The following is a 10,839-nucleotide window of genomic DNA, read 5'->3' on the forward strand; positions in this document are numbered from 1 at the left end:
ACCTTCCAAGCTGCACTTTGCACAGGTTTTCTTCTCTTTCCACTACCAAGAAAAGCTCCATCATCTCTGAAGCCACCCTTCAAGCAGGTGCACTCTATTACTATAGTGCCCTGAGCCTCCACTTCACCAGGCTAAAGAAGCCCAAGTCCCTCAGCCTCTCCAAATAAGCCCCATCCTGGCAGATGTCCTCTGGGACAACTCCAGTTCTTCCCTGCTCCTCCAGACCGGGGAAGAACCCCACACCCAGACACGCTAGTCCAGATGTGGCCACATCTCATTGAGGAATAAGAACACCCTTGCCTGGGTGGCCACGCTCCTCCTAATACGGCCCTGTATGCAATTGGCCTTATTGACTGTTTGTAGAGTTTGCTCTATCAAATGGCTTTTTAAATGATACTGCACAGAGGCTGCGTGCCTTTCTTACTGGGGACATAAGAAACCAGAACCTCCAGGTACAGAATAACCACCAAGTCATGTGCCTGCTGCTGGCTATCAGATTCTCAGGCAGAAGTGATGTCATAGTCAACATGCCAGCCATGTGTCTGCTGATGGCCAATGACCCCAAGAGATTGGAGATTCCAATGACCTCACACTTGCCTTCATGGCCACGTGCCTCCTACTGGCCTATGAGCTTCTCAGACATAATTGGTGTCGGAGTGATAGCCCAACCCATCAGCCTTCTTGTGGCATGTCAACTGACCAGACAGAAGTAACCTCACCGTGATCTTCCAAGCCACGTGCCTGCTGCTGTCCCATCATGTACTCAGGCAGAAGAGGTGTGAGAAGCCATATCCGAGCCCTCGTCCTGGACGGGCCTACCAGGTAGTTGGGGAAAGGGATTCTCACAATCAACACGCTTTTGCTGGCCTGTCAGAGACACTGGCAGATGTGAGCATCAAAGCACATATGCCAGCCATGATTCAAGGGCTGACCTATCAGCTCCTTCAGAAAGAAGTGACCTCACAGTCCCTTTCCCAGCCATGTTCCTGCTGCTGGCCTATCAAGAAACACCAGAAGAGGCTGACCCTGTAATGAGATATATTATGAGTCCTATGCAAAAAACAGACAGTTTATTGCTGCTCAAAAGCATCCAGTGATTAGTTTTCTCAGGGCATCCTTGATCTCATGGTTTCTCATGCTGTAGATGAGGGGGTTCAGGGCTGGAGGCACCACTGAGTACAGAACTGCCACCAGCAGGTCCAGGGATGGGGAGGAGATGGAGGGCGGCTTCAGGTAGGCAAACATTCCAGTTCCTGTAATCAAGGAGACAACAGCGAGGTGAGGGAGGCACATGGAAAAGGCTTTGTGCTGTCCCTGCTCAGATGGGATCCTCAGCACAGCCCTGAAGATCTGCCCATAGGACAGCAAAATGAAAAGAAAACACCCAACAGCTAAACAGAAAGTAACTACAAGTAAACCAATTTCCCTCAGGTAGGCATCTGAGCAGGCAAGCTTGAGGATCTGTGGGATTTCGCAGAAGAACTGGTCCACAGCATTGCCTTGGCAGAGTGGTAGTGAAAATGTATTGGCAGTGTGCAGCACAGCATTGAGAAACCCACTGCCCCAGGCAGCTGCTGCCATGTGGACGCAAGCTCTGCTGCCCAGGAGGGTCCCATAGTGCAGGGGTTTGCAGATGGCAATGTAGCGGTCATAGGCCATGACAGTGAGAAGAAAATACTCTGCTGAGATCAAAAAGATGAACAGAAAGACCTGTGCAGCACATCCTGCATAGGAGATGGCCCTGTTGTCCCAGAGGGAGTTGGCCATGGCTTTGGGGACAGTGGTGGAGATGGAGCCCAGGTCAAGGAGGGAGAGGTTGAGGAGGAAGAAGTTCATGGGTGTGTGGAGGTGGTGGTCACAGGCTATGGTGGTGATGATGAGGCCGTTGGCCAGAAGAGCAGCCAGGTAGATGGCCAGGAAGAGCCAGAAGTGCAAGAGCTGCAGCTCCCGCGTGTCTGCAAATGCCAGGAGGAGGAACTCAGTGATGGAGCTGCTGTTGGACATCTGCTGCCTCTGGGTGTGGAGCACTGAACAGGGAGGCAAGGGCAATGACAAGTTAGGTCATTATTCTCTGACCAAAATCAAATCCATTTCTCATAACACATGTTCACCGCATTTTTTCCATTTCAACGAGATCTCTCTGTGGATGAAGCTCTAGTTGGTGCTGGCTGAGTGTGCCGTGAGGAGCAGGACTTCTGCCTTCTGGCTGTCAAGGAGTCAGCCCTGCTCTGTAGCAGTGGCTTTATTGGAATGGTGTCCTTTGGGGGGGGCGAGTCCTGGTGTTTGAATTGGTCAGATGAATCTGCTCCTAATGTAAAAGTGCTTGTCAGCACCTGCACTCCCAGGGCTCAGAAACCACAATCAAAAGAGTATTTGGGGGGGAAGGGGGGATGTTACAGCTCCTCCCCATCTCACCTGGTAATATTCTTGGATTTCAGAAACTTTCGTCATTTCTGCTGCACTTGGAAAAAACTAAAAGTGTGTCCTGTGAGGCAATAGGATTGCCTGTGGCTTAGTGCAGAGCGAGGAGAGCTGGTCTGTCATTCTGTCTTGTTGCCAGCTACCCTAGGCTCTCACCTTTCTGAGATGGAGGGTATTCACACCCGTGTTAACCTGAAAAGACTCCAGGCATTCCTGAAAGCAGAGAGACCCACTGTCCAACAACAAGTGTCTCCCCCTGTCTCAAGGGCTCTGCACCCCACCTCTTGCCAAGGACACACATGGTTAATTTGACAAATCCAACAGCATTTCATCAGACATAGTGTCTCTGTACTTCCCAATGGGGCATTCAGGTAACACCAAGACACTACGGGACAGATCTGCATCCTGGAGGGCACGTCTCAACGTGCAATGACACCCCAAGAAAATAGCCAAGTGTCCTGATGATGGTATCTCAGGAAGGGAGAGTCAGCTCATTTCCTAGGGAATGACACAGGCTGCATTGCCCTCAGCCCCACAGCTTGGAGGAGAGCTTGGACACCTGTAACCTTGTTCCCATGGTCACACCTGCATGGGAGGACCCACAAGATCAGTGTGTGACTCTGCAGCTGAAACTCCCACCCCCAGAGAGCCTGACAGCAGGAACAGGGTAACAGTAGCAATAACACAGACTAGTGGAGAAGCAAGGAAAAATGCAGTGATTGACTGGCTCAGAGAGGCAAAGGGAGACACAACTGAAGTCTCAGGAAAGAGTTACCCTTACCCAGCTGTACATGCCACCTCCCAGACACCAGCACAGCCAGGCAGTTGTTCTCAGTCCCTGTGCTCTACTTCAGGAGGCTCCTATCAGACTTACTGATCCCTCAGAGTTACAGCTCAGGAGTCTTAGTGAGCTGTTCAAGCACGACAGCTCCTTTTCCATTTGTCCTGAAAATTCCCCAACTGTAGGAAACTGAAAACACAAACTCAGGAAAACTCCTTAACTTCATAGCAATCCCTGCTTTGACCTTCCCCTTGAAAACTGCTCTTAGAAATGCCGCTGGGGTGATCTGGAGCTGTGAGCAGCCCTGATCCACACAGCACCCTCTTGTCAGCAGAAGGACCCTGACCTGCTGCCAAGTTGTGTTTCCACCCACAGCTTCTCCCCACTCTGCTGTTAGAGATGCCCAGGCAGGCAGAGTACTTACCCTGACCAGCGGCAGAGTCCCTGCCCCAGCACACAGCCCCCTGGGCCACAAGGACCCTGCTCAGAAGGACAGCCCTGGGCACCCCTGGCTGCACACCCACCTTCACACTCTGCAGCCATCCCCAGGTGAAGGCAGCTGACATGCCCTGTCCCTCTGAGGGTGCAGCAGGGAAGCTGTGCTTCAAAGCACGTACTTTTTCTCTACACTGCACAAACTGTGAGAGTCCTCCTGACAGATGCTATAGGCTGTGGGATGTACCAGCTTTAGGAGATCATTCCAAGAACCACAGCTGCATTGCCCTGCAGCAAGACACTTACCCTGTTAAGGGCTGTGAAGATTTTTCTGCAAGTCAGCTCTTCTCTGTCCTCCCACCCCAGGCTGCCTTTAACATCTCTCTCTGCCTCACTTCTCTCCCCTCGGTGCCTGCAGGCAGTGCCCTCAGCCCTGCTGCGCTTTGCAGAGGAGCTGCTCCTGGGCAGAGCTGTCTCTCTGCAGTGCTGCCTGCTTGCCATGAGCTCCCTCCAGCCCAGGAGCCCAGCCCAGCTCAGCAGCAGAGGACCAGCCCAAGGCAGCACTTTCTCTGCCCCCTCTGGGCTCCCTCCAGGTGTCCCTGGGGCTCCAGGGGAACCTGCTGGGAAACAGGCTGAAGCAAACACTGGTGATGCCTCAATCAGCTAGACACAGACACTTGTTTCCTTAAAAAAAATTCTCCTCTCAGAGACAAAGTTACATCTACATGCCACGTTTTTTGGTCTTATTGTTAGACAGGATACCCAGAGAGAGGCAGGCAGGGATCTCCTTTACCCCTGCTGAGGGAAGGGATCCATGGGTCAATGGAGGCATCTCGTCCTGCGTTTCTACTCATGGCATTTGAAGGAGGCTCAGCTCCCTGCCATGCACACCACAAAGCCACAGGAGGTGGGATTCCTCTTGCCTCACTTCACGTGTGAGCAAAATGGACACCTGCAGGGGAGCTCCTTGTCTCAGCTCCCATCTGAATTAATGGAGAGGAAAGGCAGGAGTCAGGTGTTCAGATGCAAAACCCTGGTGACATTTGAACTGCCAGAGGTGGTCCAAGATACATGTAGGTAACAGCAAACTGTAATGGAGAAGTTCAGAGAGACAGGGCAACATCTTGGGAATCATGTATGAGCCTGGTTTGGAAATTGCTTTGGCCAAGTGACATGGCAGCTTATGCCCAAATAAAGGCCAAAAGAACCTTTTCCTTCTCCTTATCTCCATGGCACTTGATACAGGTATTCATATGAACAATTGCAGTCATGCACCATAGCGAGAGCTGGGTCTCTCTCTTTTCCATCAGCTGAATTTACTATACCTCCACTGATTATAATGGTATGTGTCCCATGTTCCTTCCCGCACTGCCTAACAGAATTCAGGGCAGGTCCTCTGTGTAATGTCCAAATCCAGGCCCACATAGCTGCATGAGATGCCAAGGCTGCAGGGACCTCACAGGAGCTGCAGGAAAGCAATTCCCATTCAGGGTGGGTGCGTCCTAGACGTCCCAGACGGCATCACAGAGAGTGTGATTTGGTGCCTGTTTGCCATACACTAAAGCCATCAGTCAGAGGCATCAGTCATCAGATGCCATCAGAGAGGCAAGGTCTGCTCCTTCTCCACCCAAGAGCTGCAGGCATTGCATGAACAGGAAGCATGTCACACAGGGGTTTTTACTCACTCCCTTGATGATCCAATCAATGAAAACACCAATAAAATAGATAAAGTAGGACCACTGCTGAAATGAGGAAGAGGAGGTCTAGATAGATCTGAGGTACTCTACGTCACAGCCGCGGTTAATACCAGCCGGGTCTCCCAGGCCTTTGAGCTGTGAGGCAGGACTCTGGAGGAGAACAACCAGCAGCGGATGGGGATCAAGCGCGGGGTTACTCAAGCAAACTACACACTTAGCAGTCCCTGGCAACCATAGGGGCTGCATGCAAGGGTGATGAGAGAGTGTTTTTTTCTTGAGGATGTGCTGGTCTGTTATGACACCAGTAAGAAAGGAACATGGACACTGTGAGCTCCATTTTAAAATTATGTTCATCATCGTTAACACTCTAAGGAGAGAACCATGCAGATAATCTCAGGCCCCTTTAGATGGTGGGAACCCCAGGTCGTGTAGCATTGAACGGGCCTTCTACCTGAATGCAGCAAACCATGCAGACCCCATCCATAGAAGGCAGTCTCCTGTTTTGGTCATTCAAGCTACTATAGGATTTTCTTACAAGGAACAACTCTACTCATTGTCTCAACAGTCAAAAGGATATGATGTTTTCATGAGAATGTTTTGCTGCACTGTTAGATACAGGCAAGACCAGCAGGAGGCATGATGTCCAGTACAGAGTGGGACCTGCCTGCAGGCTCTTATGTGATAATATGCTGCTGAGGTTGTCCTGTGGCCAAGGGATCTGTAGAGCATAACACAGGTTTGATGGCTGTGCTGTGCGTGCAGCAGGGTGCAGCGCAGCACAACCCTAAGAACTCGATGTTCAATAATTTTCTGGTCAGGACCAGCGTTCAGGTTTCCCTGTGAGAAGTCTGTGGTCCAGTACGCTGCCACAGCTGAGATGCCATCGCCCAAATGTGCACTTCCAGGAGGAGCTGAAGACCCATATAACTGTGTCATAGAACTGTGATGGTTTTGGCTTAAAGGAGACGTGGTGGGACAGCTTGCTGAGCTGTGGTGCTGCAATGGAGGGATACAGGCTCTGCCCAGCGAGCAGCAGAGAGGATGAGCACTATGCCCCCTGTATCAAGGAGAAGCTTGGATTTGTGGGGGTCCTGTATGTGACAGACAACAGGTTGGACTAGCTTTTGTCATTTAGGATCAGAGCAAGAGTCAGCAAGAGTGACCTTGTGTTGGAAGTTGCAAGCTGCTTGCTCAGGGAGAGGAAACAGAAAAAGCCATTTGTCAGCAACCCCAGGAAGTCTCCAGGTTCATGAGCAGGCTCTGTTGAGGGTGGGTGAGGAGGCAAGGAGGCACTGGAGCTGTAAGGACCTCATGTCCTTTTGCATGTACAGAGTGTTTACTGCTGGTGACTACATCCTACAATCAGTACTGGGCTGTGTGCCACCCCCTGCTCTCTACAAGACTCAGGAACTGCCAGGTCTGTCTCCTTTGCTAGGGGGATTTCTGTCAGCTACAGTAATCATTTCAGTCATGTCCCAGATACCGTTCTGTGGCCCCAGTGGAGTAGACTACTTCTTCTGTGATTTCACCCCATTGCTGGAGCTTTCACACACTGGCACTGTGACACTCATGTTCTTTGCTGCCATGGCCTGCTTTTTATATCCCATCGTCCCCTTCCTGTTCACATGGTCATCCTGAGTGCATCAGAGCTGCCACCCTGAGGAACGTCTCCCATCCGGTGCAGGCAGGCAGAAAGACTTCTCCACCTGCTCCTCCTGCCTCACTAGTGCCACTCTTTTCTACGACACCCTCATCCTTGGGTGTGTGATGCCCAGAAGAACCTTCCTGAGAGAGGTTGACAAAGCCCCTTATCTACACCATCCTCACATCCCTGTTCAATCCTCTCATCTACAGCCTGTGGACTAGAAAGGTTGGGGGAGGGGGACACTGAGAAAAATGCTCAGGGAAGCTGTGAGCTGCACGGAGAGCCCGTGGGAGTTGTAGGCCTGCAGGAAGAGATTGCTTCTGGTTCTCTTTTGAACCAGCCCAGAGGACCTGGGCTGGCATGTGCGGTGTCCTGGGCACGTCCCTGGAAGTGTGGGATATGAAGACGGGTTTTAGTGTGTGATGCAGCAGAGAGGTGCTAGTGGAGCTGGCTGGTGTCATCACGAGGCCTCTCTCAAACATCTTGGAAGGGGCAGAGAAAGCAGGGATGTTCCAAGATCCTCAGAAAAGGCAAATCTCAAACCCATCTTCAAGAAGGGCAAAAAGGAGGATGGGGAGTGTTACAGGTTGGCCACCTTCACCTCAGTCCCTGGCAAGGTGACAGGGAAAAGGCTCTTGCAGCCATCTCCATTGCTTGAAGGACAAGAAAAGGATTGCTGAACCCATGTGGGAGGGGAAAGAAGGGCATGCTGTGTACCTGGACTTTTGCAAGTCCTTGGATGTGGTTTCCCATAGTCTCCTTAGAGCAGACTGTTGACATCTGGACTGAAGACGTGGACGATGCAGTGCTTGGGAAGTCTGCTGGACGATCAGGATCAAATTCCATCAATGGCACAGAGTCCTCTGAGAAGCCAGATACTAGCAGCATCCCTCCATGATCAGCAAAATTTCATAAAAGATCATTAAAAGCTGGAAATGAAGGCTTTTTCTGCTATTGCATAGATTTCTTTTTCTGCATAGGCTTCCACATTTTTCTAAAAGTTACATTCTGGTCTTGATTCAGTTGTCCGCACAGAGGTGGCCATGGCATCCAAGATGCCCTGTGGTAACTGAAGCACCCATGCGGGAAAAGTGATGCAGGAATCCTTCGGATGTACAAGTGGGTTTGCAGGCAGGGAACCTCTGGGGTGGTGCAGGGCATCACCTTCCTCCAGTGCTGCTGGGTAGGCTGTGAAGAGGCCTCTCAAGCACAGCAGACAGTATGTCCCCTTGGATGGTGGCTGTGAGGTCACTTCTGACTGGTCAGCTGCAGCAGGGAGAGAGATACTCTGAGGTCATGAAGGTCATCAGGAAGCCACCCTCAACAGGAAGACACATTTGGGGAGGCCAGGAGGAGCCTGGGCAAAAGGAATGGGAGATTTGGGGGAGGGAAGAGGGCCTTGGCCAACAGACACAAAAGCTTTTGAAGAGGTAAAATGTGTTAAGGGGACGTTGCTGTGAAAACACTGACTGTGAAAACGTTCTTGTTAAGCCTTTACACTATCTCTAACTAGTAACCTTAAGCCCTAACCCTATGCCTAAATACTCCTCCTCCCCCTGACAGTAATCCACTGTTACTAACCTAACTGAGCTTAGGCTATCCCTAACCTCAAAGCTTACATCTAAGCCAAATCCCAAACCCATAACCCCTTACCCTTACACATACCCGGTTGCTCATCCTGGTCCCTAGCCTCTACCCCTAGTATTAACGTGTTGGCCTTAATCCTAGCCCTCACCCCAGCCCTAAACAAAACCCTAACCCACCATGCTAGCCCACACCTTAAACACTAGCCAAGGAACCTCAGCAGAACACCAAACTCTCTCCCTAAGCCTTTGCCTAATCCCCAACCCTGAAAGGTGAGCTCTAATCCCTAAGCTCCAACCTGAACACCGAATCCCTGAAGCTCTTTTTCCCACGCTCTACTGCCCTCATCTTGGTCACCTCTCCTCAACCTCACTTAAGATGTTTGGCCCCTTGGGACCAGGACAGGGATCATGATGTCCCAGAACAGTCGCATGGCATTGGGAGAGGAATGTGAGGTGACCTGTATCTGATGAGCTCGTAGTCCACAAGGAGGAGATGGGTGGGAATGCTATGGTGAGGTCAGCTGTGCCTCAGGATCTCATGGGACAGCAGGAGGCACAAGGCTGGGCAGGTGGCTGTGAGGTCCCTTCTGTCCTTGGAGTTGATAGGCCAGCAGCAGGAACATGGCTGGGAAAGGGACTGTGAGGTCACTTCTTTCTGAAGGAGCTGATAGGTCAGCCCTTGACTCATGGCTGGGATATGTGCTTTTACGATCACATCTGCCAGTGTCTCTGACGGGCCAGCGGAAGCGTGTTGATTGTGAGAATCCCTTTCCCCAAGTACCCGGTAGGCCCGTCCAGGACGAGGGCTCGGATATGGCTTCTCACACCTCTTCTGCCTGAGTACATGATGGGACAGCATCAGGCATGTGGCTTGGAAGATCACGGTGAGGTTACTTCAGTCTGGTCAGTTGCCATGCCACAACAAGGCTAATGGGTTGGGCTATCACTCCGACACCAATTATGTCTGAGAAGCTCATAGGCCAGTAGGAGGCACATGGCCATGAAGGCGAGTGTGAGGTCATTGGAATCTCCAGTCTCTTGGGGTCATTGGCCATCAGCAGACACATGGCTGGCATGTCGACTATGACATCACTTCTGCCTGAGAATTTGATAGCCAGCAGCAGGCACATGACTTGGTGGTTGTTCTGTACCTGGAGGTTCTGGTTTCTTATGTCCCCAGTAAGAAAGGCACACAGCCTCTGTGCAGTATCATTTAAAAAGCCGTTTGATTGCGCAAACACTACAAACAGTGAATAAGAACAACTGCATACAGGGCTGTATTAGGAGGAGCATGGCAACCCAGGCAAGGGTGTTCTCATTCCTTGATGAGATGTGGCCACATCTGGACTAGTGTGTCTGCGTGTGGGGTTCTTTCCCGGTCTGGAGGAGCGGGAAGAACTCGAGTGATCCCAAAGGACATCTGCCAGGATGGGGCCTCTTTGGGGAGGCTGAGGGACTTGGGTTTCTTTAGCCTGGTGAAGTGGAGGCTCAGGGCGCTATAGTAGTAGAGTGCACCTGCTTGAAGGGTGGCTTCAGAGATGATGGAGCTTTTCTTGGTAGTGGGAAGAGAAGGAAACCTGCGCAAAGTGCAGCTTGGAAGGTTCAGACTGGATGTGTTGAGAAAGAAATGTCACTCAAAGGGTAGCCTTTTGGTGCAAGAGGTCACGCAGAGAGAGCCCGGATCAGCCCATGGCCTTGTGTTTCAAGGAAAATCCAGCCAGGCTGCAGAGACATCCGTGAAGGAACAGAAAGAAAAGGAAGGAAATCAAGATGGACACAAACAGCCTGAAGGGAAGGAGGTAAGGCATGGGACAGGTTATGACAGCCTGCAGTAGAGATGGCCAAGTGCTCTGGCAAGGTTGAAAGGCCAAACAGGTCCAAGGGATTTGTCACCTTGGATTTGACAGTAGCTTCTGCCACTGAGGCCTACCAGGCAAAACTTGTTTTGAGGCTCTGAACTTAGTTTCTTCCTCACCCCTGCTTGGGGAAACCAGGATACACTGTACAGTTTTCCTACACTTGGCATTGCTCACCCTCACATCTCGCTGCCCCCAGGAAGAGCCCTGACTCACCTGTGAGGGACAGAATCTGTCTTCCCAAGGCCTGGAGATCAGGGCTTGGCCTTTCTGCTTCATAAAACAAACCAAATATTTTCTCAGCATTGTAGCCACCTTCACAGTACTTTTGCCTACCTGCAATCACAGCCTCCAAGTATCTGCTCTAACGAGTCCCTGGGGAGGCTTTGTCATTAATGGCCCTCAATGGGGCCCATTA

At 51.3% G+C, this 10,839-nt stretch overlaps 1 protein-coding gene across 1 annotated transcript; it reads right to left on the bottom strand.

Moving 5' to 3' along the window:
• Nucleotides 1-1,080: 1,080 nt before the first annotated feature.
• On the bottom strand, nucleotides 1,081-2,070 carry LOC138682976 (olfactory receptor 14A16-like). Its single transcript, XM_069774498.1, has one exon. It carries the CDS (start codon nucleotides 2,002-2,004, stop codon nucleotides 1,081-1,083), a length of 924 nt encoding a protein of 307 aa, XP_069630599.1. The 5' UTR covers nucleotides 2,005-2,070.
• Nucleotides 2,071-10,839: the final 8,769 nt, after the last annotated feature.

The sequence above is a fragment of the Haliaeetus albicilla genome, chromosome 30, assembly GCF_947461875.1.
Source record: "Haliaeetus albicilla chromosome 30, bHalAlb1.1, whole genome shotgun sequence".
In the NCBI taxonomy this organism is placed as follows: domain Eukaryota; kingdom Metazoa; phylum Chordata; class Aves; order Accipitriformes; family Accipitridae; genus Haliaeetus; species Haliaeetus albicilla.